Source organism: Pristiophorus japonicus, unplaced genomic scaffold (assembly GCF_044704955.1).
Source record: "Pristiophorus japonicus isolate sPriJap1 unplaced genomic scaffold, sPriJap1.hap1 HAP1_SCAFFOLD_1734, whole genome shotgun sequence".
Taxonomy (NCBI): domain Eukaryota; kingdom Metazoa; phylum Chordata; class Chondrichthyes; family Pristiophoridae; genus Pristiophorus; species Pristiophorus japonicus.
The window spans coordinates 16,673-39,982 of NW_027251418.1; the positions used below are offsets into that span (position 1 = coordinate 16,673).

The following is a 23,310-nucleotide window of genomic DNA, read 5'->3' on the forward strand; positions in this document are numbered from 1 at the left end:
AGGAGGTGAATGGGTGAGTGGGACTGGGTGTGAGTTAGGACACGGATCAGTGAGCACAGGGGGTGATGGGTGAGTGGGACTCGGTGCGAGTTAGGACACGGGGCAGTGAGCACAGGGGGTGATGGGTGAGCGGGACTGGGTGTGAGTTAGGACATGGGGCAGTGAGCACAGGGGGTGAATGGGTGAGTGGGACTTGGTGCGAGTTAGGACACGGGGCAGTGAGCACAGGGGGTGAATGGGTGAGTGGGACTTGGTGCGAGTTGGGACACGGGGCACAGGGGGTGATGGGTGAGCGGGACTGGGTGCGAGTTAGGACACGGGTCAGTGAGCACAGGGGGTGATGGGTGAGTGGGACTGGGTGTGAGTTAGGACACATGGCAGTGAGCACAGGGGGTGATGGGTGAGTGGGACTCGGTGCGAGTTAGGACACGTGGCAGTGAGCACAGGGGGTGATGGGTGAGTGGGACTCGGTGCGAGTTAGGACGGGGCAGTGAGCACAGGGGGTGATGGGTGAGTGGGACTGGGTGTGAGTTAGGACACGGGGCAGTGAGCACAGGGGGTGAATGGGTGAGTGGGACTGGGTGTGAGTTAGGACACGGGTCAGTGAGCACAGGGGGTGATGGGTGAGTGGGACTCGGTGCGAGTTAGGACATGGGGCAGTGAGCACAGGGGGTGAATGGGTGAGTGGGACTTGGTGCGAGTTAGGACACGGGGCACATGGGGTGATGGGTGAGCGGGAATTGGGATACAGGGCAGCAGGAGGGAAAGTGGGAGACCAGCACCAGAAGGGAGGGTACTTCCAGAGCTTAGGGCCCGGGCAGCTGAAGACACGGCTGTGAATGGTGGAGCGATTAAAACTGAGGGTGTGGGGCTGGAGGAGGTCACAGAGATAGGGAGGTATATAAGAAATAGAAGCAGGAGTCGGCCATTCGGCCCCTCGAGCCTGCTCCGCCATTTAATACGATCATGGCTGATCCGATCATGGACTCAGCTCCACTTCCCCGCCCGCTCCCCATAACCCTTCACTCCCTTATCGCTCAAAAATCTGTCTATCTCCGCCTTAAATATATTCAATGACCCAGCCTCCACAGCTCTCTGGGGCAGAGAATTCCACAGATTTACAACCCTCTGAGAGAAGAAATTCCTCCTCATCTCAGTTTTAAATGGGCGGCCCCTTATTCTGAGACCATGCCCCCTAGTTCTAGTCTCCCCCATCAGTGGGAACATCCTCTCTGCATCCACCTTGTCGAGCCCCCTCACAATCTTATACGTTTCGATAAGATCACCTCTCATTCTTCTGAATTCCAATGAGTAGAGGCCCAACCTCCTCAACCTTTCCTCCTAAGTCAACCCCCTCATCTCCGGAATCAACCGAGTGAACCTTCTCTGAACAGCCTCCAATGCAAGTGTATCCTTCCAGCATCGAAGCACTGACCACACTCGACCAGCTCCGCTGGGCAGGGCCACATTGTCCGCATGCCCCAGACACGAGACTCCCAAAGCAAGCGCTCTACTCGGAACTCCTTCATGGTAAGCAAGCCCCAGGTGGGCAGAGGAAACGTTACAAGGGACCACCCTCAAAGCCTCAAAGTGCAACATCCCCACCGACACCTGGGAGTCCCTGGCCAAAGACCAGTCCGCCCTAAGTGGAGGAAGTGCATCCGGGAGGGCGCTGAGCACCTCGAGTCTCGTCGCCGAGAGCGTGCAGAAAGCAAGCGCAGGCAGCGGAAGGAGCGTGCGGCAAACCAGTCCCACCCTCCCCTTCCCTCAACCACTGTCTGTCCCACCTGTGACAGGGACTGTGGCTCTCGTATTGGGCTGTTCAGCCACCCGAGAACTCACTGTTAGAGTGGAGGCAAGTCTTCCTCGATTCCGAGGGTCTGCCTATGATGATCCTTCCTTAAATACGGAGACCAAAACTGCACACAGTACTCCAGATGTGACCTCACCAATACCCGGTACAATTGTAGCAGGACTTCTCTGCTTCTAGACGATAACTCCCTTGCAATAAAGGCCAACGTTCCATTTGAGGTAGGGGGGTGAGGTCTCGGGAGTGCCGGACCGGTGGGGGAAGAGGTGGGGATTGGTGTAAAGGGGAAAACAACACAGGCAAAACCAATTCTCGCGGCGAAGCTCGCCGGCGCGGAGCGGCTCGAAGGCACGATAGAACTTACTGCGAGGTCACGCGGGAGCATTCTCCGTGGGAAAAACTTCCATTGCAGCACAGCCCATGCTCTCTCTGTCGGGGGGGGGCAACGACAACACGATTAGAAACCTGTGCAACAGCAAAAACAACCGGAACAGAGCTACGTGCAGAGATTGCTGCATACAATACAAGTCAGGAGGCCGGACACATTACATAAGAACATCAGAAATAGGAGCAGGAGTCGGCCATTCGGCCCCTCGAGCCTGCTCCGCCATTTAATACGACCATGGCTGATCCGATCATGGACTCAGCTCCACTTCCCCGCCCGCTCCCCATAACCCTTCACTCCCTTATCGCTCAAAAATCTGTCTATCTCCGCCTTAAATATATTCAATGACCCAGCCTCCACAGCTCTCTGGGGCAGAGAATTCCACAGATTTACAACCCTCTGAGAGAAGAAATTCCTCCTCATCTCAGTTTTAAATGGGCGGCCCCTTATTCTGAGACCATGCCCCCTAGTTCTAGTCTCCCCCATCAGTGGGAACATCCTCTCTGCATCCACCTTGTCGAGCCCCCTCATAATCTGATACGTTTCGATAAGATCACCTCTCATTCTTCTGAACTCCAATGAGTAGAGGCCCAACCTCCTCAACCTTTCCTCATAAGTCAACCCCCTCATCCCCGGAATCAACCGAGTGAACCTTCTCTGAACAGCCTCCAAAGCAAGTATATCCTTTCGTAAATACGGAGAGCAAAACTGCACGCAGTACTCCAGGTGTGGCCTCACCAATATCCTGCGTAACCGTGAAATTGCCAAATTGTGGGAACGGCAAGGTGTGAAATGCCACGGAGACCCCATTTAACCTGCGGGGTTTGATTCCACAGCAACAACATGCACACTTCAATCGGTTGCACTGGTAAATGAATTAGAAAGAAAGAACTTGCCTTTCACCACCTCGGCATGCCCCAAAGCGTCTTACAGTCAATGAAGTACTTTTGGAATTGCCGTCGCTGTTGAAGGAAAGGCAGCAGCCGATTTGCGCACAGCAAGCTCCCACAAATAGCAACGTGCTGATAATCGACATCATAAAAGCAGCTTACCTGGTTAAGAACATAAACAGGAGCAGGAGTGGGCCATACAGCCCCTCGAGCCTGCTCCGCCATTTAATACGATCACGGCTGATCTTCGACCTCAACTCCACTTTCCCGCCCGATCCCCATATCCCTCGATTCCCCTGGAGTCCAAAAATGTTTCGATTTCAGCCTTGACAGTTTCAGCTGTGGCTGAGTGGGTAGCACTATCACCTCGGAGTCAGAAGGTTGTGGGTTCGAGTCCCACTCCAGGAACTTGAGCACAAGAAAAATCCAGGCCGACACTCCCAGTGCAGTACTGAGGGAGCGCCGCACTGTCGGAGGGGCAGTACTGAGGGAGTGCCGCACTGTCGGAGGGGCAGTACTGAGGGAGCCCCGCACTGTCGGAGGGGCAGTGCTGAGGGAGCGCCGCACTGTCGGAGGGGCAGTACTGAGGGAGTGCCGCACTGTCGGAGGGGCAGTACTGAGGGAGCGCCGCACTGTCGGAGGGACAGTACTGAGGGAGTGCTGCACTGTCGGAGGGGCAGTGCTGAGGGAGCGGCGCACTGTCGGAGGGGCAGTGCTGAGGGAGTGCTGCACTGTCGGAGGGGCAGTGCTGAGGGAGCGGCGCACTGTCGGAAGGGCAGTGCTGAGGGAGCGGCGCACTGTCGGAGGGGCAGTACTGAGGGAGTGCCGCACTGTCGGAGGGGCAGTACTGAGGGAGCGCCGCACTGTCGGAGGGGCAGTGCTGAGGGAGTGCCGCACTGTCGGAGGGGCAGTACTGAGGGAGAGCCGCACTGTCGGAGGGGCAGTACTGAGGGAGTGCCGCACTGTCGGAGGGGCAGTGCTGAGGGAGCCCCGCACTGTCGGAGGGGCAGTGCTGAGGGAGCGCCGCACTGTCGGAGGGGCAGTACTGAGGGAGTGCCGCACTGTCGGAGGGGCAGTGCTGAGGGAGTGCTGCACTGTCGGAGGGGCAGTGCTGAGGGAGCGGCGCACTGTCGGAAGGGCAGTGCTGAGGGAGCGGCGCACTGTCGGAGGGGCAGTACTGAGGGAGCGCCGCACTGTCGGAGGGGCAAGGGAACGCCGCACTGTCGGAGGGGCAGTACTGAGGGAGCGCCGCACTGTCGGAGGGGCAGTACTGAGGGAGCGCCGCACTGTCGGAGGGGCAGTGCTGAGGGAGCGCCGCACTGTCGGAGGGGCAGTACTGAGGGAGTGCCGCACTGTCGGAGGGGCTGCCTTTCGGATGAGATGTTAAACCTAGGCTCCGTCTTCCTTCTCAACTGGAAATATAAGATCCCATGACACTATTTTGAAGAGGAGCGGAGGAGTTATCCCCGGTGTCCTGTCCAATATTTTATCCCTCAATCAACATCACTAAAATACATAAATACATTAAAAAAAATAATAGTATCTGGTCATTATCGCATTGCTGTGTGTGGGAGCTTGCTGTGCACAAATTGGCTGCCATGTTTCTCACATTACAACAGTGACTACATTCCAAAAGTACTTAATTGGCTGTAAAGCACTTTGGGACATCCGGTGGTCGTGAAAGGCGCTATAGAAATGCAAGTCTTTTTTTTGTTTCTTTGAATATACTCAACGGCTGAGCACTCACAGCCCTCTGGGGCAGAGAATTCCAAAGATTCACCCCCCTTTGAGTGAAGAAATCTCGCCTCATCTCAGTCCTAAATGGCCGAACCCTTATCCCGAGACTGTGACCCCCCCAGCCCGGGGGAAACACCTCCCTGCATCTACCCTGTCAAGCACTGTAAGAATTTTATATGATTGAAGGAGATTGAGGAATACATATTGGCCAGTGCACTGGGGATATCTTCTCTGCTCTTCTTCCAATAATGTCCCACATGAGGGGGCAGACGGGTTTAATGTCTCATCCCGAAAGAGAAAATTGGCGCTCCCTCAGTACTGCCCCTCCGACAGTGCGGCGCTCCCTCAGTACTGCCCCTCCGACAGTGCGGCGCTCCCTCAGTACTGCCCCTCCAACAGTGCGGCGCACCCTCAGTACTGCCCCTCCGACAGTGAGGCGCTCCCTCAGTACTGCCCCTCCGACAGTGCGGCGCTCCCTCAGTACTGCCCCCCCTCCGACAGTGCGGCGCTCCCTCAGTACTGCTCCTCCGACAGTGCGGTGCTCCCTCAGTACTGCCCATCCGACAGTGCGGCGCTCCCTCAGTACTGCCCCTCCGACAGTGCGGAGCTCCCTCAGTACTGCCCCTCCGACAGTGCGGCGCTCCCTCAGTACGGCCCCTCCGACAGTGCGGTGCTCCTTCAGTACGGCCCCTCCGACAGTGCGGCGCTCCCTCAGTACTGCCCCTCCGACAGTGCGGAGCTCCCTCAGTACTGCCCCTCCGACAGTGCGGCGCTCCCTCAGTACGGTCCCTCCGACAGCGCGGCGCTCCCTCAGTACCGCCCCTCCAACAGTGCGGCGCTCCCTCAGTACTGCCCCTCCGACAGCGCAGCGCTCCCTCAGTACGGTCCCTCCGACAGCGCGGCGCTCCCTCAGTACCGCCCCTCCGACAGTGCGGAGCCTCCTCAGCACTACCCTGGAGTGTCAGCCTATATTATGTGTGCGCGAGTCTTTGGACTGTGACTTGAACCAACAACTTTCCGACTCAGTAGCCAGGGAGTGCTGCCCATCGAACCACTGGGATTACTGCAAACGATGGAAAAGCAGTGTCCGGTGTCGGAGGTAATGTCGCTGGGGCTGGGCGTCGCTGCGGGGCGCAGTGTGGAAATGTATTTTTTTAAGTTGCATTACACTGTTTTTTTTGGACCCTTTTTGCCATAAAACAAAATGGAGTCCAGGACCCGCTAGAAACTTCTGCAACAGACAGTCTGTTTGCATAAACATGCTAACCCTGATTGGAACTGCTGATTAATAGCCACCAGACAACATTAAATTGTCTTGCTGAGATAAGTACCACCCATTGTGCTCCCCTGTATAGTCTGTCGCTATACCAGACCTTAGAAGGACTGGATAAAGGTTGTAAAGATGCAGCACCAATTCACCCCCGAAGAGATACTCAAATTACCAGCCATCATCTCGTGTACAGAACTCATCCATAATATGCAAATACCCAATCAACCTCTATGGAAATCATGGGCCCAAATAACTGGCCGGGAAACTGGACAATCCTAGAACAATGAAAAGCCGGTAATAGCACATTATCACACCCTAATCGAGTCATTGCTGTCTGGCCCACCAAAATCACTCACAAAAGAGACATTTGAGAAAAATGGAAAGGCATAAGAACATAGAACATAAGAATTAGGAACAGGAGTAGGCCATCGAGCCCCTCGAGCCTGCTCCGCCATTCAATAAGATCATGGCTGATCTGGCCGTGGACTCAGCTCCACTTACCCGCCCTCTCCCCGTAACCCTTAATTCCCTTATTAGTTAAAAATCTGTATCTGTGATTTGAATACATTCAATGAGCAAGCCTCAACTGCTTCCTTGGGCAGAGAATTCCACAGATTCACAACCCTCTGGGAGAAGAAATTCCCTCTCAACTCGGTTTTAAATTGGCTCCCCCGTATTTTGAGGCTGTGCCCCCTAGTTCTAGTCTCCCCGACCAGTGGAAACAACCTCTCTGCCTCTATCTTGTCTATCCCTTTCATTATTTTAAATGTTTCTATAAGATCACCCCTCATCCTTCTGAACTCCAACGAGTAAAGACCCAGTCTACTCAATCTATCATCATAAGGTAACCCCCTCATCAGCCTAGTGAATCGTCTCTGTACCCCCTCCAAAGCTAGTATATCCTTCCTTAAGTAAGATGACCAAAACTGCACGCAGTACTCCAGGTGCGGCCTCACCAATACCCTGTACAGTTGCAGCAGGACCTCCCTGCTTTTGTACTCCGTCCCTCTCGCAATGAAGGCCAACATCCCATTCGCCTTCCTGATTACCTGCTGCACCTGCAAACTAACTTTTTGGGATTCATGCACAAGGATCCCCAGGTCCCTCTGCACCGCAGCATGTTGTAATTTCTCCCCATTCAAATAATATTCCCTTTTACTGTTTTTTTTCTCCCCCCAAGGTGGATGACCTCACATTTTCCGACATTGTATTCCATCTGCCAAACCTTAGCCCATTCGCTTAACCTATCTAAATCTCTTTGCACAACCCGCTTTCCCACTAATCTTTGTGTCATCTGCAAATTTTGTTACACTACACTCTGTCCCCTCTTCCAGGTCATCTATGTATATTGTAAACAGTTGTGGTCCCAGCACCGATCCCTGTGGCACAACACTAACCACCGATTTCCAACCCGAAAAGGACCCATTTTTCCCGACTCTCTGCTTTCTGTTAGCCAGCCAATTCTCTATCCATGCTAATACATTTCCTCTGACTCCATGTACCTTTATCTTCTGCAGTAACCTTTTGTGTGGCACCTTATCGAATGCCTTTTGGAAATCTAAATACACCACATCCATCGGTACACCTCTATCCACCATGCTCGTTACATCCTCAAAGAATTTCAGTATATTCGTTAAACATGATTTCTCTTTATGAATCCATGTTGCGTCTGCTTGATTGCACTATTCCTATCTAGATGTCCCGCTATTTCTTCCTTAATGATAGCTTCAAGCATTTTCTATGTTAAACTAACCGGCTTATAGTTACCTGCCTTTTGTCTACCCCCTTTTTTAAACAGAGGCGTTACATTAGCTGCTTTCCAATCCGATGGTACCTCCCCAGAGTCCAGAGAATTTTGGTAGATTATAACGAATGCATCTGCTATAACTTACGCCATCTCTTTTAATTCCCTGTGATGCATTTCATCAGGACCAGGGGACTTGTCTACCTTCAGTCCCATTAGCCTGTCCAGCACTACCCCCCTAGTGATAGTGATTGTCTCAAGGTCCTCCCTTCCCACATTCCCGTGATCAGCAATTTTTGGCCTGGTTTTTGTGTCTTCCACTGTGAAGACCGAAGCAAAATAATTGTTTAAGGTCTCAGCCATTTCCACATTTCCCATTATTAAATCCCCCTTCTCATCTTCTAAGGGACCAACATTTACTTTAGTCACTCTTTTCCGTTTTATATATCGGTAAGACAAGGATGGGGTAATCATTAACTCTTTGTTTGTTTTCGCTGACTGCAAAACCAATACACAGGATGGAACCATAACTTGTTTTTTACTGAATAAATATTTTGTGAAACTGTACCATATTGGGAGTCGTCACTTAGCCTTTGACTGAGTGAGACTCTTCCTTGCTGCAAGTAAAACTTATTGAAGGAACATCTACCGGAGCTGATTGTGTTGGAGTCGTATACTGAGTGTCGAGATTTCGACAGTTACTTCTTGGAGGTTCCACCGAGATCGCTTACTCTCTACCCTGTGAGTAAACAGATGCTGGCATAGTACCTCTTTAGTGAAGGGCTTAACTGGCCAGAATAAGGTGAGCCTTTTGCTCACAAGAGGTCTCTTTACTGTTGAATCACAGATGTAATCTGTCGTCCATAGTGGAGGTACTGCGATCTACGAGGCTCAACATTTAAGAGCTAAAGTTATTTTTGTAATCATTTCCTTCTCAACTTGCAGGCAGAAGGGATCTGATCCTGAAAATATCCGACCTGGAAACAGTCCGGGGAGATTTTCATTCGTAAAAGGTAAAAAAAAGAGCGCTATTGATCGATGATCCTTGAGTGATAGGATCAGGGTCCTTGTGTGATAGGACCATAAAGGGAATGATCCTTGTTTGATAGGATAATACAAGTCCCTAAAGGAAAGTTCCTTGTGCGATAGGACTGCCTTAGAAAGGACAGGGTCCTTGTGTGATAGGATCAGGGTCCGTGTGTAATAGGACCATAAATTTTATGAAGATAAGTTAAGGACTGAGTCTGTAGTGGCGTACAATGCTGACTGAGAATTGACTATTTGTTTAGATAGAGTTTAAGGTTTTGATTTGTATACCCGCGTGAATGTTGATTGTCCTAGTTGTCCTTGTTATACTGTTGTGTTCAATACTTTTGTGTGACATTGCAATTAGAGAAACGGGAAGAGTCACTAGGGAAAATTGTGATTCGGAAAAACAAAGATTGATTGAGAAAAGAAACAGTAATTGATTGATCAACTGCGGTTGGTTCGTGCCAACATCTCTCACACACCCAGACTGAGCCCGAATTAAGAGCCTTTTCAGGCCACGTAACGGCCAGGGGAAGTGGGCGTAGAGAACTCGGTTGGCCAAAAGGATTGAGAGATCAGAAACTGTGAGAAATTGTAATCATCCAGAATGGGTGCCGGAGCAAGTGAAACACCACCAAAGGGCACACCAGCCTAGTTTATGCTCCAGAATTGTGGTCAGTCTTCAATTGACCACCCAAAAAAAATGGGTAAAATGGACTAAGGGTGAAAACAGGCCATTTCCACCCGATGGTTCATTTAATTTAGAGAATAACATGTCTAGAGGAGTGCCTTATAGACAGGGAGACCCAGGTAGAAGAGGTAAAAAGAAAGTAAATTGGTCGGCGTTTGGAGATTGGAAAAGGGAAGCTGAGGAACGACAGGAGAAGAGCCTAAGGGTTAGCCAGCAGTGTACTCGAGGTAGAAAGCAGGTGGAGGAACGAGTAGAGCAGGTAAATCACCCTAGACACGGTAAAAATCCATCTGTAATGGTTGCTAATGAAACAAAGGCACACGCGCCAAATGGCCCTAAGGGTTGGGATGGGGATGAGGATTGGGATGAGGATTGGGATGAGGATTGGACTTCCGACAGCCATCGACCACCGCCATATGTTCCACCCCAAGCGAGTGCTCCAGGCCAACAGGGAGGGGGCGACCCTCGGGCCGGAGCACAGGGAGACGGGGTAACACCCGCTCCCAACAATGCAGGTGTGGCTGCAGGAGAAGTAGATCCGTCACAAGGAAATCAATACCATGACGGCCCTGCAAGTGGCCCTGAAGTCAGGCTCGTGGACAAGGGCCCAGTGCCCTAGAGCCATCTGCATTCCCAGTAAGACTTTCCCCAATCCAGTCCCTGACGGGGCTCCGATTCCTATTTATCGACCATGGTCACCAAATGAATTAAGAACAATTGTGGAAGGATTGGCAGACCCTAAAACCAGTATTGAAAAGGCCATAGACCAGTTAAAAATGACCATGTTGTGCCACGAACCCAGTATATTAGATGGTCAAATTTTGCTGAAAGCATGGTTAAAGGACACTAAATGTGCTGAATTCGAGACAAAATTCACAGATTTTAAAACCCATCGAGAGGCTCCCAAAGCAGATCCCGGCACGAAGCCAGGAGAGGGGCTCTGGGGAAGAAGTTGGGAGGCCTTACATCAAGTATTCCCGAGGAAAACGAATTGGTCCAAAATCATGGAAACTACACAAAGAAAGGAGGAGGATGTTGAGGATTATGTAAAAAGAGTGCGAGAGATCATGAACCAATGTTCAGGCATGAAAATAGAGGTGGTAGAATCTCCCATGATCAGCGCCGTGGTAAACGGGCTACGACCCGAACTCAGAGATCCCTTTAAACTAGTTTGTCTCGGATGGCGACAGGAATCGCTATCCAAGGCTGTATCTATGTTAAAGGACATACAAGAGCGAAATAGAGAATCTAAAAGCAAGGTCACTGTGTTTATGGAACAAGCAGCTCCAACAACACCCGCCCCAGCGACACCGTCCTACGGCCCCCCCCTCCCACCCCCCCCCCCCCCAGGGTAGAGGAAGAGGGCGAGGCAGAGGAGGAAATTTCAGGGGAAGAGGGAGAGGAGGTGCAGGGCGAGGACAATATAGCACCTGTTACAATTGTGGCCAGACTGGACACTGGGCTAGAAATTGCCCGTCAAACCAGCAACAACCAAATTATGATTGGGCTCAACAGGCCGGTAATAGACTACCTCCTCCTCTCCCTCCCCCCCCCTAGAACGACCCAGGTCCAGGTACATGCTAGGCCTCAGACTAATTTCTCTGTTCAAAATCCATTTGGACCACAGATTCAAAAAGCAACTCGGCCAATGATCAAATTGCCCGTATAATGACCAATGACGCCCAATCCCAGATCCAAGTGCTACGAACAAACAGCTACCCGTCGTTTCGTTAAATGCCATAGGAGAACCTGGAGTAAAAATACAAATACAAGGAAAGGATATCCCATTCCTAGTGGATACTGGTGCCACCTATTCGGTCCTTTCAAGGGAAGATACGAAGGGAATTCACACTTCCACGAACCAAACCTCAGCGATTGGACTACCTGGACACGAGCAGCAAATGTTTTTCTCTGACCCTATCAATGTACAATTAGAAGATTACGAAGATAGTCATTCATTCCCACTGTCCAAGGAAGTTCCAGTAAATCTGTGTGGACGTGACCTATTACATAAAATGAATGCCACCATCCTCTGTTCTCCAACCGGTATGGAAGTTCGAGTCCCCGTATCGATAAATGTGGGGCATATCCACTACTTCAACCCACAACGCCCAGATTGTATGCCTGGAAAAGATTGGACCCTACACTAAGCAAAAACCTATCCTATTTGGTCGGTTCATATTGGTGTGTGACAAGGTTAATCACAGACTACCTCAAATCTCAAAACTTGGGAAATTGGCACGAAACGTTACACTGTGCAGCGTATTGTGACAACACGGGATCAGACCCTACAGCATAAATCTTTTATCAACCATTCCTGCACCGTAAACATCAATTGATGATTGAACAAATTTTTATGGGACCTGAAGGAATAGCGGCAGGGGTTGAATTATCCTCCCACAATCAGAGCTTGTTTAGGGTTAAAGGGAGCGTTCCACGCTGCACCCTTGCGGTTGCAGGCACACAAACCCCAGGATTTAGGACGAATGGTTAAGAGAATGCAAGGATCTCCAGTACAAGGGAAATGGCACACGCTTAATGGAACTCTGGGGCAACATGAAGGAGGAGGCTATTATGTCAAGTTGAATAGGAAAATATATTTCGATGCTATCTTAGAAGAAAAGATACTCTCGGTCACTAGCTTTCCATTGCAACAAGGAACAGCAGAACTTCTTGCTAAGGTCCCAGAGCAACTTTGGTCTACACACTCTAATGAAGTAGGAAAGATGCTCACCGCACAACCATATAAGATAGCGATCAATTCGACCGCCCCACTCCCCAAGCCCCAATACCCCTTGTCTCCAGCCGCAGAACAAGGTATCGAGCCAGTCATTACGTCTCTGCTGGCCCAGGGAATAATCGTTCCAACTAGAAATCCGTGTAACACACCGATTTTTCCGGTTCAGAAGTGACAAATGGAGGTTTGTCCAAGACCTACGAGCTGTGAATGAATCTGTATTCCCAACTTATCCAGTGGTGCCCAATCCTACGACTATACTTACCAGTATTCCGGCAAACTCAACGTATTATACGGTGGTTGATCTATGTTCAGCATTTTTCTCAATACCCATTCACCCAGAGCCCCAATTCCTGTTTGCCTTCACATATAAAGGACGCCAATATACGTGGACAAGACTCCCGCAGGGATTTACCGAAAGCTCTACTATATTCTCACAATGCTTAAAGAAGGATCTGGAAGGTGTAATTTTACCGGCAGGGTCTACACTTGTGCAGTATGTTGATGACTTATTGCTCGCCTCACTCTCCAAATTAGCCTGCGAAACAGATTCTCTTGTGTTATTAAAAGCCCTGGCCTCGAAAGGACACAAGGTGTCAAAGGCGAAGTTACAATTTGTCTCAGAAAGGGTTCGGTATCTAGGACACGAATTGGTCAGAGATGCGAGACAATTGACACAAGACAGAGTAAAAGCAATCTGCTCTGCTCCACTACCAGTAACCAAGAGAGAAATGAAACATTTCCTCGGCATGACAGGATATTGCAGGCAATGGATTATGAGTTATTCCGAGATTGTTAGACCATTGTTGGACATGTCCATGCCTGCACTACTAGAAAAGTTGATTTGGAATGAAGTATCCCGGAATGCTTTCCAGAATCTTAAGCAGTCCCTCACTTCAGCACCAGCCTTGGGATTACCAGATTACAGTAAGCCATTCAACTTATTTGTTCATCACAAGTCGGGTTTTGCACAATCTGTTTTGACTCAGTTACATGGGGACAGGCAGCGACCGGTAGCGTATTTCAGTACCCAACTAGACCCAGTGGCACGCAGATTACCAGGATGTCTTCCTTCGCTGACAGCAGCTTATTACGCTATACACCAGGCTCAGACAATAACTCTAAATCATCAGACCATTCTATATATCCCACACTCTGTCGAGATTTTACTCACTAAATGTGCCACCCCACACCTAACTTCTGCAAGAACCACTAAATATGAAGTTGAACAGTTATCAAATCCGAACCTTATCATTAAAAGATGTACTACCTTAAATCCAGCCACTCTACTCCCCACGGAAGAAGACGGCGAACCCCATTCATGTGAAATTGTAAACGAATTAGTGACTAAACCATGTATCAATTTAACAGATGTACCAATGTGTAACCCTGATCTAGTGTACTATGTTGACGGATCAGCCTTACGAAAAAAAGGAGGGAGAGAGAAAGCAGGGAATTATAGACCGGTCAGCCTGACCTCAGTAGTGGGTAAAATGATGGAATCAATTATTAAGGATGTCATAGCAGTGCATTTGGAAAGAGGTGACATGATAGGTCCAAGTCAGCATGGATTTGTGAAAGGGAAATCATGCTTGACAAATCTTCTGGAATTTTTTGAGGATGTTTCCAATAAAGTGGACAAAGGAGTACCAGTTGATGTGGTATATTTGGACTTTCAGAAGGCTTTCGACAAGGTCCCACACAGGAGATTAATGTGCAAAGTTAAAGCACATGGGATTGGGGGTAGTGTGCTGACGTGGATTGAGAACTGGTTGTCAGACAGGAAGCAAAGAGTAGGAGTAAATGGGTACTTTTCGGAATGACAGGCAGTGACTAGTGGGGTACCGCAGGGTTCTGTGCTGGGGCCCCAGCTGTTTACATTGTACATTAATGATTTAGACGAGGGGATTAAATGTAGTATCTCCAAATTTGCGGGTGACACTAAGTTGGGTGGCAGTGTGAGCTGCGAGGAGGATGCTATGAGGCTGCAGAGTGACTTGGATAGGTTAGGTGAGTGGGCAAATGCGTGGCAGATGAAGTATAATGTGGATAAATGTGAGGTTATCCACTTTGGTGGTAAAAACAGAGAGACAGACTATTATCTGAATGATGACAGATTAGGAAAAGGGAAGGTGCAACGAGACCTGGGTGTCATTGTACATCAGTCATTGAAGGTTGGCATGCAGGTACAGCAGGCGGTTAAGAAAGCAAATGGCATTTTGGCCTTCATAGCGAGGGGATTTGAGTACAGGGGCAGGGAGGTGTTGCTACAGTTGTACAGGGCCTTGGTGAGGCCACACCTGGAGTATTGTGTACAGTTTTGGTCTCCTAACTTGAGGAAGGACATTCTTGCTATTGAGGGAGTGCAGCGAAGGTTCACCAGACTGATTCCCGGGATGGTGGGACTGACCTATCAAGAAAGACTGGATCAACTGGGCTTGTATTCACTGGAGTTCAGAAGAGTGAGAGGGGACCTCATAGAAACGTTTAAAATTCTAACGGGTTTGGACAGGTTGGATGCAGGAAGAATGTTCCCAATGTTGGGGAAGTCCAGAACCAGGGGTCACAGTCTAAGGATAAGGGGTAAGCCATTTAGGACCGAGATAAGGAGAAACTTCTTCACCCAGAGAGTGGTGAACCTGTGGAATTCTCTACCACAGAAAGTAGTTGAGGCCAATTCACTAAATATATTCAAAAGGGAGTTAGATGAAGTCCTTACTACTCGGGGGATCAAGGGGTATGGCGTGAAGCTGGAAGGGGGTACTGAAGTTTCATGTTCAGCCATGAACTCATTGAATGGCGGTGCAGGCTAGAAGGGCTGAATGGCCTGCTCCTGCACCTATTTTCTATGTTTCTATGTGCCAACATAGAGCGGCTTATGCAATTGTGACCCAGTTTAATGTTGTCGAAACAGCCTCTCTTCCAGACTCCTTTTCAGCCCAACAAGCCGAATTGTTGGCTGAAGGACACACAGTTAATACCTACACCGACTCCAGGTATGCTTTTGGGCAAATTTGGAAAATTCGCGGGTACCTGACTTCTTCAGGAACCACTATCAAGAATGCAGAACAAGTGGAAAATCTCCTGCGAGCCATTCAATGCCCCTTGAAACTTGCCATTATCAAATGCCAAGCACATACAGGCCAGTCGAATGAGGTGGCACTTGGGAATGCCAGAGCTGATAATGCAGTAAGTCAGCAGCTCTGTCAAAAGGGGGGATGCAGGTGTCATTGTTCCCACTAAGGAACAATAATTGCTCAGACACACCACCCACTATTAATGACGTGCTGACCTTTCAGACACAGGCCAGTACGGAAGAGGTGGTGACCTGGGCCAGTACGGAGGAGGTGGTGACCTGGACGAAGGATCAATGTTATAAAAATCCGGAAGGAATATGGGTTCACCACGACGGCCGCGTGGTGGCCCCCAGATCCTTACTTCCATGGATTGCCCGATGTGTTCATACATTCACACACGCGGGCAAAGGGGGGATTGGCAGATTATATTTTGGCAACTTGGTATGCACCAGGTATTTCGACTATTGCAAAACGAATCTGTGAAAATTATGTTATCTGTCAGACAATGAATCCGGGTAAGACGGAAAAAGTAGAATCTGCCTCCCACCTAAATCCAATGGGGCCTTTTGTACATTTACAAATGGATTTTATTGAATTACCTATGTGTATGGGATTCAAGTATGTATTGGTTATTGTAGAGGTGTTCTCTAGATGGATTGAAGCCTTTCCATGTAAAAAGGCCGATGCCACTACTGTTGCTAAATGTTTGTTAAGGAAATCGTACCGCGCTTCGGAATCCCTGCTAAGCTTTCTAGTGATAACGGGTCACATTTCACGGGAACTGTTATAAGAGAAATGTGTAAAGCTTTACAGATTAATCAACGTTTTCATTGCAGTTATCATCCACAATCAGCTGGACTTGTTGAAAGATATAATGGAATGCTTAAAAATAAGCCGGCAAAATTATGTAATGACACTGGACTGAAATAGACAGAACTGCTGTCCTTAGCTTTGATGGTAATGTGATCTACAACCAACAGAACAACAGGCCTGTCACCGCATGAGATAGTTATGGGACGTCCCCAACGACTACCTTTTACAGCACCATTCACTGCAAAACAAATGGACATCCATAAAATGGAGGAAAATATGTTGAATTATTGTATTGCGCTAACCAAATGTATTTCCAGCTTTCATTCACAGGTAAAGGAAGCTCAAGTCAAGCCAGCAGAAGGGAAGTGTCATAACCTGGAGCCCGGGGAATTTGTTTACATCAAAATCTTTAAAAGAAAAAGCAGTCTATAACCAAGATTTGAAGGACCATACCAGGTCTTGCTGGCGACCAATACTGCAATCAAGGTAAAGGAAAGACCAACATGGATCCATGCGTCCCATTGCAAAAGGGCACCCGACCAGGAGGAAGGGAAGAAGGAACCAGAGGAATAAGGAACTGTACGGACTATGGGGACTGACAGTACTATGCTTAACAGGGTTGTGCTTTGCGTTATTGATAGTGCCCGGGGTACAGACACACGAACGAAGGGAACTGCGGGTAAACGTATTTATGGCACTGAGTCATAAGTATGCTCAAGAAAGAAACTTATCGAGTTGTTGGATATGTTCCCATGTACCTATCCACTCCGAAGGGGGTATTCCCCTGAGATCTGTCCCCTTTAATGAATCAGAAATGGTAGAATGTTTGATAGTACAAAATAAGATAAACCTAACCCAGGTGTCAGAAACGAAGGATCTAACAGAATGGAGGTCAGCAGGGTATAAACTTACAACCTTCCAGGGATGGTACCAGCCAAATTATAATAATAACCGTCAGCCACCCTTCCTAAGTACTACTCCCAGAATAGGAAATCCTGAAGATATAATATGCCTAGTGAGTAATGAGACTAAAGGACCAGAAATGGGACGCAGCGAGTGTTCCCAAATGACTAAATGGCAAGCCACAACTAATCCCACTGATGGGAGAAAGATAGCAAGCGTTAGCTGGACGATGGTCCATAATAAGGCCTCAGGTGAAGGGTGGGAAGGTGAGACCACTCGAGTATGGATGGCACAAAAGGACCAAAAGCTGACGTCTTATAATTGCACGTACTTTATTTGTGGCCTTAAAGCCTACCCATGGTTACCAGCCAATTGGACAGGGTCCTGTAGCCAAAGAATGAGGGACATGCGCGTTAACAGGTGGAGAATGCTGTACGTATATGCCGGATCGGTCAGAAGAGATCGGCAGTCTAGCTGAATATATTAGGAAAAAGGTAATAGAGTACAAACAGACTATTGGCCAGGACGGTACCACCTTGTGGAATTGGGCATCGAGATGGTTGGGATCCCGAGGGAGATCTTTGGGACAGGGTTTGATCATATTCCTGCTGATAGTCTTCGCCCTATATCTTTTGTTTGTCTTGGTTGAGTGTTGCTGTGCCAGGTTGGGAAAAACAGTGTTACCTACCGAGACCACTGCTAGGGTTATGGTAGCAACAACTACTGAAGGTTCTTGTGTGGAAATGGAAATGGAAAGACTGTGCAAGATTAGAATGGATTAAGTTGTCCTTGTGAAGGACAAAATGGGGGAATGTGGAAATGTATTTTTTTTAAGTTGCATTACACTGTTTTTTTTGGACCCTTTTTGCCATAAAACAAAATGGAGTCCAGGACTTGCGAGAAATTTCTGCAACAGACAGTCTGTTTGCATAAACATGCTAACCCTGACTGGAAATGCTGATTAATAGCCACTAGATAATATTAAACTGTCTTGCTGAGATAAGTACCACCCATTGTGCTCCCCGGTATAGTCTGTCGCTATACCAGACCTTAGAAGGACTGGATAAAGGTTGTAAAGATGCAGCACCAATTCACCCCCGAAGAGGTACTCAAATTACCAGCCATCATCTCGTGTACAGAACTCATCCATAATATGCAAATACCCAATCAACCTCTATGGAAATCATGGGCCCAAATAACTGGCCGGGAAACTGGACAATCCTAGAACAATGCAAAGCCGGTAATAGCACATTATCACGCCCCAATCGAGTCATTGCTGTCTGGCCCACCAAAATCACTCACAAAAGAGACATTTGAGAAAAATGTAAAGACAAGGAGGTGGTAATCATTAACTCTTTATCTGTTTTCGCTGGCTGCAAAGGCGGAACCAATACACAGGATGGAACCATAACTTGTTTTTTTACGGTATAAATACTTTGTGAAACTGTACCATATTGGGAGTCGTCGCTTAGCCTTTGACCGAGTGAGACTCTTCCTTGCTGCAAGTAAAAATGAAAGGAACATCTACCGGAGCTGAGTGTGTTGGAGTCGTATACTGAGTCGAGATATCGACAGCAGCCCCTGATCAACGGTCGAACAATGCGGGAGACAGCAGCACAGAGCAGAGTAGATTAGGCCGGGGTCCTTACCTGTCGTAGGAGCTGCGTTACATTGCGGGTGGGGTTGGGTGCCAGCGTCCCAGTGGCCAGTTGAATCTGTGTTTTAATTTCACTCGCGTCGATGTCACGCGTGTCAGGGGTCATATCGACTGTAAGAGACAAGCCAGCGCCATTAACAAAGGCAGGAGGCGCCCATTCGGCTAATGGAGTCATTCCATGAGATCATGGCTGACCTGTACCACTGCTCTGTATCCCTCCATACCCTGAACACACCCTCAATCTCAGTCTCAATAACTCCCATCGACCTCCAGAATACACAGCCTTTTCATGGGGGGGGGGTTAATGGAGTTCCCACCCCCCACCCCCCCCGTCACACCCCCACCCTCCCACAACCACTCCCTCACCCCCACCCAACCCCCCCTCCACACATCCCTCTCCCACCCCACAATCACTCCAACCCCCACCACGCTCCCCCCCGACCCCAACCCCGCACCCCCCCCACCAACCCCGCACCCTCCCCCCCCCACCCCCGCACCCTCCCCCCCCACCGCAACCCCGCACACACCCCCCCCCCACCAACCCCGCACCCTCCCCCCCCCACCCCCGCACCTGCCCCCTCCCCCCCTCCACTGCAACCCCGCACCCTCCCCCCCAACCCCGCACCCTCCCCCCCCACCGCAACCCCGCACACACCCCCCCCACCCCAACCCCGCACACACCCCCCCCACCCCAACCCCGCACACATCCCCCCACCCCAACCCCGCACACATCCCCCCCCCCAACCCCACACCCTACCCCCCCAACTTAACACCCTCCCCCCCCAACCCCGCACCCTCCCCCCCCCACCGCAACCCCGCACACACCCCCCCCACCCCAACCCCGCACCCTCCCCCCTCCACCGCAACCCCGCACCCTCCCCCCCTCCACCGCAACCCCGCACACACCCCCCCCACCCCAACCCCACACCCTCCCCCCCCCAACCCCACACCCTACCCCCCCCAACTTAACACCCTCCCCCCCCAACCCCACACGCGCCCCCCCCCACACCACACCCCCCCCCACCCCAACTCCAAAACCCTCCCCCCAACCCACTCCCCCCACCCCACACACCCCCCCCCACCCCACACACTCCCCCCCCCCACCCCACACACTCCCCCCACCCCACCCCACACACTCCCCCCCCACCCCACACCTTCCCCCCCACCCCAACCCCGCACCCTCCCCCCCCACCCCCGCACCCTTCTCCCCCCATACCCTCCCCCCCAACCCTGCACCCTCCCCCCCACCCCAACCCTGCACCCTCCCCCCCACTCCAACCCCACACCCTCCCCCCCACCCCAACCCCACACCCTCCCCCCCATCCCAACCCCACACCCCCCCCAACCCCCTCCCCCCCAACGCCACATCCTCCCCCCCCAACCCCACCCTCCCCTCCAACCCCACACCCTCCCCCCAACCCCTCCCCCACACCCTCACTCTCCCCTCCCAATCCCCCACACACCCACCCCCCTCCCCCACACCCTCACTCTCCCCTCCCAATCCCCCCCACACTCTTTCCCCCCCTCCCCCCACTCAGATTAACTGGTTATTTTGTTTTACCCGGACAACATTCAGAAAAAGCTGGTCACCCAACGTGTGATCCCTCCCTCGACCCGCAGTAACCTTAAAATGGTTCTTTTGAATTGATGTTACTATGAGCACTGTGCCATGCAATGTGCTCCTCCCCCTGACGTCATTCTCAACTGTTGACATTAAGGCTCACTGCACAATCTTCAGCCTCAACTCTGTCCCTTTCCAAGACAGCACAGGCCCCATTTGGACCTCCAAGGGCACTGGTAGCGCCCGAAGGAAAAGGGGCACTGGGGGGGGTCCGAATTCTGCTCCACCAACGGGGGGCGGGAGGAATTCTTTTCACTCAGTTGTCAGGATGTGGAGAGCTCGACCCGAAAAGCTGATTCCACCATTGGCCTGGAAATCCCGGCCTCTCCGGGGCTGTACGGAGTGTGTACGGACCCGGGACGGCATCGCAAGAGCCGGTTTTCAGGGCACAATGCGCATGCGCTGAAAACTGGCTTTTCCGATTTGACAGATCTCGCGCACGTCGGGTGCGGGGACACGTGCACGGGCAAGCTTGCGGGATTTATCCATACCTTGCCCGGCAAATGTGCTCAAAACTCTTGCGCCTGATAAAAGCAGGCTCACAGCCTATGTTTGCAGGCGTAAGAGTCTTAAAACACACGTAAAACATAAAAAATACAATTAAAAACGCACATTTTATTTTTAAAAACACTGCCCCACTATGTTAAATTTATTTTAAACCATAATTAAAAAAACTTTTTTTTAAAACTCGGAAAAATGTTTTACTCTACAATATATTTATTATCTTTAATTTCAATTAAGTTTAATTTTGTGAGTTGTGTTTATTTTTTATTTGGTGTTTGGGTTTTTTTTTCTCAATTAATAGCAATGGCAACTGGTAGATACGGAGTTCCCGTTAATTGAGAAGACTGTACCGGATTGGTTGAGCAGTCACACGTGACTGCACCGTCTCCGTGGGAACCTGGAGGACGGGAGCGCGCTCTGCAGCGCGGGAAGGGAAGACCTGCCCCGCCGGAATCCCACGCTCCTCCGGGATCACCAGGTACTTCCGTAAAGGTTCTCCGGGCGGAAGCGTGTGTTCAAAAGAAGCCTCCGACCGCAACTTCAGGGCCAACAGTTTTATCACTTGAGGACGAGGAACTTACAGTCACGGACAAAGATCAGGGCTGTGGGATTCAGCCGACTGCTTGTTGAAGGAGGTGCGAGGGGCCAAATCGTCTCTTTCTGTGCTGTACGTTTCCGTAGAGAAATACCACCAACAATACAGTTCAAGCATAACCCTCCCTGCTCTTGTATTCCATGCCTTGGCTCAAATTGCTGGAGAAATACCACCAACGATGTCTCCGCAAGATCCTGCAAATCCCCCGGGAGGACAGACGCACCAACGTTAGCGTCCTCGACCAGGCCCAACATCCCCAGCATCGAAGCACTGACCACACACTCGACCAGCTCCGCTGGGCAGGGCCACATTGTCCGCATGGCCCCCAGACACGAGACTCCCCAAAGCAAGCGCTCTGCTCGGATCTCCTTCACGGCAAGCGAGCCCCAGGTGGGCAGAGGAAACGTTACAAGGGACACACCCTCAAAGCCCACCCTGATAAAGTGCAACATCCCCCACCGACACCTGGGAGTCCCTGGCCCAAAGACCAGTCCCGCCCTAAGTGGAGGGAGTGTATCCGGGAGGGCGCTGAGCACCTCGAGTCTCGTCGCCGAGAGCGTGCAGAAAGCAAGCGCAGGCAGCGGAAGGAGCGTGCGGCAAACCAGTCCCACCCTCCCCTTCCCTCAACCACTGTCTGTCCCACCTGTGACAGGGACTGTGGTTCCTGTATTGGGCTGTTCAGTCACCTGAGAACTCACTGTTAGAGTGGGGGCAAGTCTTCCTCGATTCCGAGGGACTGCCTGTGATGATGAGGTTTCTGTGATGCATGCGGACCATCGTGACGCCTCTCGGAAAGAACCATCTAATTAGTCCCACTCCACCGCCCCTGCTCTCGTCGAATCGTACAGCACAGAGAGGTGGGACAGCCCAATCGGCCTTTCCAACCCGGGGGGGCAGACCTGCCTTCACCTCTCCTGGCACGAAGACGCGGCGGACTTCGAACGCAGAAAGCGCGGAGCTGTCCGTCACGCCGTACCTGGCGGGTGGTAACGATCTCCGAGGCACCCATCCCACGCGCTGTCACTGTCCTCGTCCGAATCGGAGTAGGCTTGCACCAACTGCAGGCCCGTCGCCCCACCACCATGCACCAGCCTCACCTGACCCCTACAGGGAGAGAACAGAAACAAGAGCAGGGAGGGTTATGCCTGAACTGTATGAAACACTGGTTAGGCCACAGCTGGAGTACTGCGTGCACAGTTCTGGTCACCACATTACAGGAAGGATGTGATCGCACTGGGGAGAGTACAGAGGAGATTTACCAGGATGTTGCACTGGAGAGGGTACAGAGGAGATTTACCAGGATGTTGCACTGGAGAGGGTACAGAGGAGATTTACCAGGATGTTGCACTGGAGAGGGTACAGAGGAAATTTACCAGGATGTTGCACTGGAGAGGGTACAGAGGAGATTTACCAGGATGTGATCGCACTGGAGAGGGTACAGAGGAGATTTACCAGGATGTTGCACTGGAGAGGGTACAGAGGAGATTTACCAGGATGTTGCACTGGAGAGGGTACAGAGGAGATTTACCAGGATGTTGCACTGGAGAGGGTACAGAGGAGATTTACCAGGATGTTGCACTGGAGAGGGTACAGAGGAGATTTACCAGGATGTTGCACTGGAGAGGGTACAGAGGAGTTTTATGAGGATGCTGGAGAATTTTGGCGATGAGGACGGGTTGGAGATGCTGGCTCTGTTTTCTTTGGAACAGAGGAGGCTGAGGGGAGACCTGATGGAGGTGTATAAAATCATGAAGGGCCTGGATAGGAATCGTAGAAATTTACAGCAGGGAAGGAGGCCATTCGGCCCATCGTGTCCTCGCCGGCCGACCAAGAGCTACCCAGCCTAA

The 23,310-nt window shown here is 50.8% G+C and overlaps 1 protein-coding gene across 1 annotated transcript in view; it reads right to left on the reverse strand.

Moving 5' to 3' along the window:
* LOC139243547 (DDB1- and CUL4-associated factor 11-like) overlaps nt 1-22,567 on the reverse strand; it is a gene marked incomplete at both ends in the record, with an annotated part of 35,951 nt that extends 13,384 nt beyond the window's left edge. Inside the window, 3 exons of the mRNA XM_070870789.1 lie at nt 2,175-2,275; nt 18,736-18,854; nt 22,440-22,567. Of these exons, the coding sequence (XP_070726890.1) occupies nt 2,175-2,275; nt 18,736-18,854; nt 22,440-22,567 (348 nt within the window). The remainder of the gene's footprint in view (nt 1-2,174; nt 2,276-18,735; nt 18,855-22,439) is intronic.
* Nucleotides 22,568-23,310: the final 743 nt, after the last annotated feature.